Source organism: Raphanus sativus, unplaced genomic scaffold (genome assembly GCF_000801105.2).
Source record: "Raphanus sativus cultivar WK10039 unplaced genomic scaffold, ASM80110v3 Scaffold3562, whole genome shotgun sequence".
Taxonomy (NCBI): Eukaryota; Viridiplantae; Streptophyta; class Magnoliopsida; order Brassicales; family Brassicaceae; genus Raphanus; species Raphanus sativus.
Window position 1 is genome coordinate 1 of NW_026618868.1, and position 7,870 is coordinate 7,870.

At 42.7% G+C, this 7,870-nt stretch overlaps 1 protein-coding gene across 1 annotated transcript; it reads right to left on the reverse strand.

Moving 5' to 3' along the window:
- Window positions 1–40: 40 nt before the first annotated feature.
- Window positions 41–6,067, reverse strand: LOC130506687 (uncharacterized; the record flags this gene model as incomplete). Its single annotated transcript, XM_057001381.1, has 2 exons — window positions 5,941–6,067; window positions 41–1,629 (listed from the first exon to the last, which is right to left on the reverse strand). Coding segments are annotated over exons 1-2 (1,716 nt in total), but the record flags the coding sequence as incomplete, so codon positions are not given.
- Between the last annotated feature and the right edge of the window lie 1,803 nt (window positions 6,068–7,870).

Consider the following 7,870-nt stretch of genomic DNA (forward strand, 5'->3'; position numbering starts at 1 on the left):
GCAACTGATCTTGATGCACTTCCTTAGGAGTCAGAGGCACCAGAGTAGTCTTCCTACCATTGAACTCAAAAGAATGCTTATTTGCAAAGCCATCATGTGTGACTTTTCTATCAAATTGCCACGGCCTACCAAGCAAGATGTGACTTGCTTCCATTGGTATCACATCACATATAATCTCATCTTCATACCTACCAATGGAGAATGGTACAGAGACTTGTGTGGATACTCTCATCTCACCCTTTTCATTAAGCCACTGCAGCCGGTAAGGTTTAGGATGTTTCTGAGTTTCTAATCCAAGCTTCTTCACCATGGTCTCACTAGCAACATTAACACAGCTCCCACCATCAATGATTAGGCTACATATCTTCCCTTGAACCATGCAGCGTGTGTAGAACAAGTTCTCTCTCTGCTCAAGCTCTACGGTTTTATTTTGCAAGCTGAGAGTCCTTCTTGCAACCAACAATCTTCCCTGAACTGGTTCTTCTTCATACTCTTCATCTGAAAGCTCCTGATCATCCTCAAGCTTCTCATCCTGAGATTCATACTCTCCATTGTCCAAGAGGATCATGACTCGCTTGTTAGTGCACTCATTAGCATAGTGACCACGCCCTTGACATTTGAAACACTTGACATCCCTGGCTCGTGAAGAAGTAGCTTCAGTTTTCCATTTGTCTTTGCTGTTAGTACTGCCTGGCTTGGTATCTTCTTTTGGCTGAAGCTTATTATCCTTATGATAAGCTGGTTTCTCATCTTTAGCCTGCTGATACTTGCTGGTGCCATAGCTTCCTCGTGACTGATGCTTTCTCTTAACTTGCTGCTCCACCAGAATCGCTTTGTGTAGCATCTCTTCTAGCTCAACATAGTGTTGCATCTCTACATTGTCTTGTATCTCACGGTTAAGTCCTCCAAGGAACCGAGCCATAGTAGCCTCTCTATCTTCTGATATGCAAGCTCTCAACATCAACAACTCCATCTCTTGGAAGTACTCTTCTACTGATCGTGATCCTTGTGTGAGCTTTCTTAGTCTTTGATGGAGATCACGATGGTAATGGTTTGGCACAAACCTCCTGCGCATCACAGCTTTCATCTCAGCCCAAGTCTCAATAGGGTACTCACCATTACGCCTTTTGTTTGTAACCAACTGATCCCACCAGCTCAAGGCATAATCATAGAATTCAGTAGCAGCCACTTGAATCTTCTTAAGCTCAGTGTAGTGTTGACAGTTGAAAACTAGCTCAATCTTCTTCTCCCACTCAAGATAAGCATCTGGATCAGCCTTGCCATGGAAAGGAGGGATTTTTAGCTTCAATCCAGCTAGTTCATTGCGTGGACGATGCTCACGCCTGTGCCTTCGGTTGCTACGGCTGCTGTGTCTAGAGTCTGAGCTGTGCCGTTCTCTTTCATAGTAGTTGTCAGTCTCTTCTGAACCATCATGCTCTCTTCTAGCCGGTTCTCGTCGGTTCTGCCTTGGATCACGTCTAGGTTCTGAAGACTGAGCATCAAGCTCTTCGCGGAAGGTACCCAATCTTGTTTCCATCATAGTGTGCATACGGCGAGTTAAAGCTTCAAGCAAAGCTTTATGCTCTAGACTAACACCTGCATCCTCTTCTTCATCTCCAGCCATAGTACCTGAGATAAACAAAAGAAGCAACCAGTAAATAGTTAAAAGCTTCTAGCACCCTATCTTTAGATTGCAACAGAGTTATCCAAGTGTACTTAGACTTTTCATCTATGAATGTCACGAAATACTTATGGTGTTCTCTAGATGCACATGGGGCAGTCCACACATCCGAATGAATCAAGTCAAAACAGTTATCATAGATAGTCTTGGATTTAGGGAACACATTTCTACAATGTTTTCCTAGAATACAAGCTTCACAATCATTTTGAAAATTAACACTAGGCAACAGAATGTTTAAGGCATGAGAATGAGGATGTCCTAATCTAGCATGCCACATTACATCTTTAGGGAAATCAGAAACAGAAACAAATGCAACAGATAAATCAGAAGCTGGTCTTGTGTCCTCAAGCAAGTATAAATCTCCTTTTGTGACACCTTTTCCAAGCAACTTACTTGAATCAATATCCTGAAAATACACACTGTTAGGAGTGAAAGTAACATGACAATTTAAATCATTTGTGACTCTCTTAACAGATAACAGGTTTGAAGCAAAGGTTGGCATATAAAAGGCTTTTGATTCTTTATCAAATAGCTTAAGATCGCCAACCCCTTTAATTGGGATTTTATCACCATTAGCTATCATCACATTTCCTAAGGCTGGAACTATGTTTTTAATCAGGTTTAAATCACTAATCATATGATGTGAAGCACCAGAGTCAATTATCAATGGTTTAGCCGATTTTAACAAGTTTAAAACATCACCAGCAGTGTGAGAAGCATTGAGAGAAATTCCAAGAGTTCTAGAGATACCAGATTCTTTTAGGGCCTTGATGAGGGCATCCAAGTCAGACTTCTTGAGGAGCTCATCCAGGTTAGGCCTTGGTGTGTTGTACACTGAGGTAGATGCCATGGCGCTTCCACCACCTTGGTTTGGAGTCGCTGGCTCAACACCATCAGCTGAGAAGTTAGCTCTTGCATCCTGGTACTGTGACCTTGGTTCCTTGAACTTGTTTGGCTTTAGGTGAGGGTGCAGGATCCAGCACTTGTCTTTAAGATGACCCTTCTTCTTGCAGTGGTCACAGATCAAGGATCTCCTGTCCGCTTGCTTGTAGGTTGCTTTGGTAGCTACCACCTCTTCAGCTTGATGCGCCATGTTCAGGTCTCCTTTGTTTCCAAATAAGCTCACTGAACCTTCTTCCTTCTGGATTTGAGCACAAACATCATCCAGATCAGGGAGTTTGTCTGCCCTCAAGATGTGTTTGATAAGAGCTCCATAGGAAGTGTTGAGTGTGAGCAACATCCCAAAGACCTTATCTTCTTCACGCCTTGCTAGGAGGATGCCAGGATCCATGGTATGAGGTCTCAGTAGCTCCAGCTCGGCCCATAGGGACCTGAACTTGCCAAAGTGGGGTTGAAACTCCATGTCTCCTTGGTTGAGACTGTTGAGAGCTTTCTTCACTTCAAAGACCCTTGTCAGGTTGGAAACATTCCCATACACCTTGTACAGTGTGTCCCATAGCTGCTTGGTGGTCTCACAGTAGGAGTAAGACTCCATGATTGAGGGTTCAAGGGAGCTAAGGAGAGCTGAGAGCACCATGAGGTCTTCTTGGCCCCATTTATCTTCATCAGCTTCTTCCTTCTCCTCCTTCTCTTTCCCTTTTTCTCCTTGGTCAGTAGGCTTGGAAGGCGCTTCAGTTGTGGCATACTTCCATAGTCCTTTGCCTCCAAGGGCTCTCTTCACCATCCTGGCCCAGAAGAGATAGTTAATCCCTTTCAAGGTCACAGGAATGTTGAGATGCTTGTGGTTGTTGTTGTTTTCATCCATCTTGCTTCCAAATCGCCAAGAACAGGAGAGAGAAAGTTGAAATATGGATTTGAAACAAGAACAGCAAAATCAGAGTAATTGCGGAAGTAAAAGAAGTAGGTTTCAAGAGCTTTGATGCTCTGATACCATGATGATTTGTATGAATTAGTAAGAGAAGTAGTGAGAATTAAAGAGAATATTATGAGGATTGATGAACTCGCGAGAGAGAGTGAGAGAGAGAGAGTATCAAAGAGTAAAGAGGAATATATTTCCCTTGTATTGATTTAGGTCTGGTTACAACCTTAATATAGGCCAGAAGTAATCACAACTTGACAATGAGAAAATAATAAACAAAGCATGTCACACAGAACTAATAAAGAATTGAGAAGAGTCCAAATGCTGTGTCTTCGCGGATCAGAGTGAAAGTGACCTGACCCAACGGTTGTCTTGGTCTCTTCACATTAACCAATCACGTGACTAAGCTCCCCAACGTTCTGATTGCTGGTCAAGACCTATCTGATCGAGTTACTCCTTTATTTGAACTTTACTATCTTCATTTCTTGACTTGCACTTCTCGTTGGGTACATTAGGTTGTACGGAATAGCTTATAACCCAAGGTAACTCTTCCTTTAGTTTAATCCGCATACACAGCTTCCCTCTCTTTCTTTATATCACTTCTTCTCATGTCTTGCTTCATATACTCTTGTCAAGATTGATCAACTCCTTTTATTGCTTCATGTCAACAAAAAGAAGTGATCCTGCAAAACCTTGAGAGTCTTGGCAATACCAAAGTGTCCCATTAAACTTCCTCCATGGGATTCCCTGACAAATAAATCTCTTAAAGAACAGTTAGGCACACACAGTCTATTATCATAGAATAAGAACCCATCCTGCCTAAAGTAATGCCCAGCAGCATACTTCTCACACGATTTATAAGCTTCCTGAAAGTCAGAGTCAGTTGCATACATATCTTTAAGTTGTTCAAATCCTAGCAACTTAGCATCAAGAGTGTTGAGATGAAGCATAGCGACATAAGAGTAATCAGAGGAGAAGAAGAGATTCAAATGATACAAGGAAATGGTGTTATCTTGGAACACAAGTATGGCCGTACAACTTGGGAGACAAGGCAACACTAGAACTTGTAAAAGAGTCTTGAACAGCAAGGAGATCCTCCCTAGGTCGCCTCTGATATGTTTGAAAGAAGAGAGAGACGTTGGAGTGTGAAGACAAGAAGGGGGATGTCGGCAAGAGTATAATATTGTATTACTCTTGCCTTGGAGCCGTTGATGACAGGTCGCTATCCAAGACCAGGCGACCAGACTACTTGCTCATTTGTTTATGCTTTTCTCCTTTGTTCTCTTATGCTGCTTATGTCGATATATTAACCTTGTATGTGAACCATTTCAAGTTAAGTGAATGAAAGATGAAACCACTTCACTAAACTCTCTCTCTCGGATTCTCTCAATCTCACTCTCTTAGTTACTCATTCTCATCAATCTTCACACTTAATCTCTAAATCTTACACATGGTATCAGAGCTATCTTGCTCTTGAGACCTTAATTTCTTTTTCACTTCCGCATAATCTCTGTTCTTAACTTTCCCTTTTTAGCAAAATTTCTTTGTGTTCTTGAGTGTTCTTCACTTATCACTCCAGAATTTGCCAAAAATGGAAAAGTCATCCAAAGTCTCCATTCCGGTTACACTCACTGGTGTAAACTATCTCTTGTGGTCTAGGCTTGTGAAAACAGCCTTGGGAGGAAGAGGTCTCTGCTCTCACATAACAGAAGACAAGCCCTCTAAAGAAACTGTCCAAGGAGGGGACAGTACTGAAGTTGTGGTTGCTACCGAAGACAAGTGGGATCAGGAGGATCTCTTGGTGTTGTCTATCATCCAAAGCAGCCTTGACGCACCAATCTTGGAAGCTTACTCTTACTGTGAGACTCCCAAAGAGTTGTGGAACACTCTTCAGAAGGTGTATGGCAACATATCAAACTTGAGTAGAGTGTTTGAGGTCAAGAGGGCCATTAGCTCACTCCACCAAGAAGACATGGATTTCAACCAGCATTTCGGCAAGTTCCGAGCCTTGTGGGCTGAGTTGGAGATGCTGAGCCATGTACTGTGGACCCTAGCATACTTAAAGACCGGAGAGAAGAAGACAAGGTGTTTGCCTTGCTCCTCACCATGAACCCCGGTTACAACGACCTCATTAAACACTTGCTGAGGGCCGAGAAGCTACCAACCTTGGAAGAAGTATGCTCTCAAATCCAGAAGGAACAAGGGTCGGTTGGACTCTTTGGGGGCAAAGGAGAGCTTGTGTTGGTGAACCAAGCTGAAGGCACAGCAAACAAGGGTCAGTACAAGCCGGAGGACAAGAAAGTGTGGGTTTGTGACCATTGCAAGAAGAAAGGGCATGGCAAGGACAAGTGCTGGATTCTCCACCCTCACCTCAAGCCAATGAAGTTCAGGACTCCTCTCAATGATGCAAGAGCCAACTACTCTGGTGAGATGGGTGAACCAAGCACTCCAAACACCACACGAGCCATCTCAAACACCAATCCAGCTGGTGAAGGCAAAGCGCTTGTATCAAGCAACTCCAGTACCTTGAGAATCACTCCTGATGATACCATCAAGAGATCTGACATTGAGGCTCTCATCAGGGCCCTCAAGGACCACTCTGGTAACACCTTTGGTACCTCTTTACATGCTACTAATATTGACTATTCCTTGAATGCGATTGCTAGCTCTAAAATGAACAAACTTTAGTGATTGATTCAGGGGCTAGTCATCATATGATAAGTGATCTAGGGTTGATTAAAAATATTGTTCCTGCCCTAGGAAATGTTTGTGTAGCTAATGGAGAGTTGGTTCCAATTAAAGGGGTGGGTGATCTTAGGATATTTGAAAAAGACTCTAAAGCCTTTTATATGCCTAGTTTCACTTCCAACTTGTTATCAGTAAAAAGGGTTGCCACTGATTTAAATTGCCATGTTACCTTCACTCCTAATGATGTTTTGTTTCAGGATATTGAAACTAGTAGGTTGCTTGGCAAAGGTGTAACCAAGGGAGACTTGTACTTGCTTGAAGACACTAAGCTTGCTTCCGATTTATCTCTTGCTTTAAATTCATGTTTTAATTTCCCTAAAGATGTAATGTGGCATGCTAGATTAGGTCATCCTCACTCTCGTGCCTTGAACATCATGTTGCCTAGTATTTCTTTTCAAAAAGATTGTGAAGCTTGTATCTTAGGAAAGCATTGTAAAACTGTGTTTCCTAAATCGAGTACTATCTATGAATGTGCCTTTGATTTAATTCACTCTGATGTTTGGACTGCACCATGCGCATCTAGGGAGTTTCATAAATACTTTGTGACATTCATAGATGAGAAAACCAAGTATACTTGGATCACCTTGCTTCAATCAAAGGATAGGGTGTTAGATGCTTTTATAAATTTTCAAAATTATGTGTCTAACCATTACAATGCCAAGATAAAAATTTTGAGATCAGATAATGGTGGGGAATACACAAGCACAGCATTTAAACAACACCTATCCAAGCATGGAGTGATCCATCAAACAAGCTGTCCATACACTCCACAACAAAATGGAGTGGCTGAGAGAAAGAATAGGCACCTTATGGAGGTTGCTAGGAGTATGATGTTCCACATGAATGTGCCAAAGAGGTTTTGGGGCGATGCAGTGATGACAGCATGCTACCTGATCAACAAGATACCAACCAAAATCTTGCAAGATCAGTCACCACATGAGGTATTAAACAAATATCGTCCATCTATAGATCACCTTCGGGTATTTGGGTGTGTGTGCTTTGTTTTGATTCCAGGACAACAAAGAAACAAGCTGGAACCAAAGAGCACCAGAGCCATGTTTATAGGCTACTCTCCTCACCAGAAAGGATACAAGTGCTATGTGCCAGATACCAAGAGGGTTCTAGTATCCAGGGATGTGAGGTTTGTTGAGTCCAAAGGCTACTATGCAGAAAAGAGTTGGGATGAAGTAAAAGACTTGTCTCAATCAGCATCAGATAGGGCCGAGAACTTGAGAAGAGTTATGAGGGGCATTGGCATCAGTATACCAGGAGGGAATACAACAGCTGAGTCAAGCTCTCATCAGGAGGGTTCCACAAGCAATAGAGACCAGGAGGGTCCTAGTAATGAAGCTACTGCGGATGCTCCTCTTGATCCTGAGGGGGGGAAGATAACTGAGATACAACCACAAAGCTCAGTTTCTCATGATCAAGCAGAGCAACCAGAAGGATCAGTGGGTAGCAGAGATCAGACGGATGATGAGGCTACAATACTAGAAGAACCAGCTCAAGCTCAACCACCAAGAAGAAGTGAGAGGATCAGGCGTCCTCCAACAGATTGGGTGAATACAAGAGTGTATTTCAACTCACAAGCCGTGGCTCATCCCATCCAAGCTACATGCTCT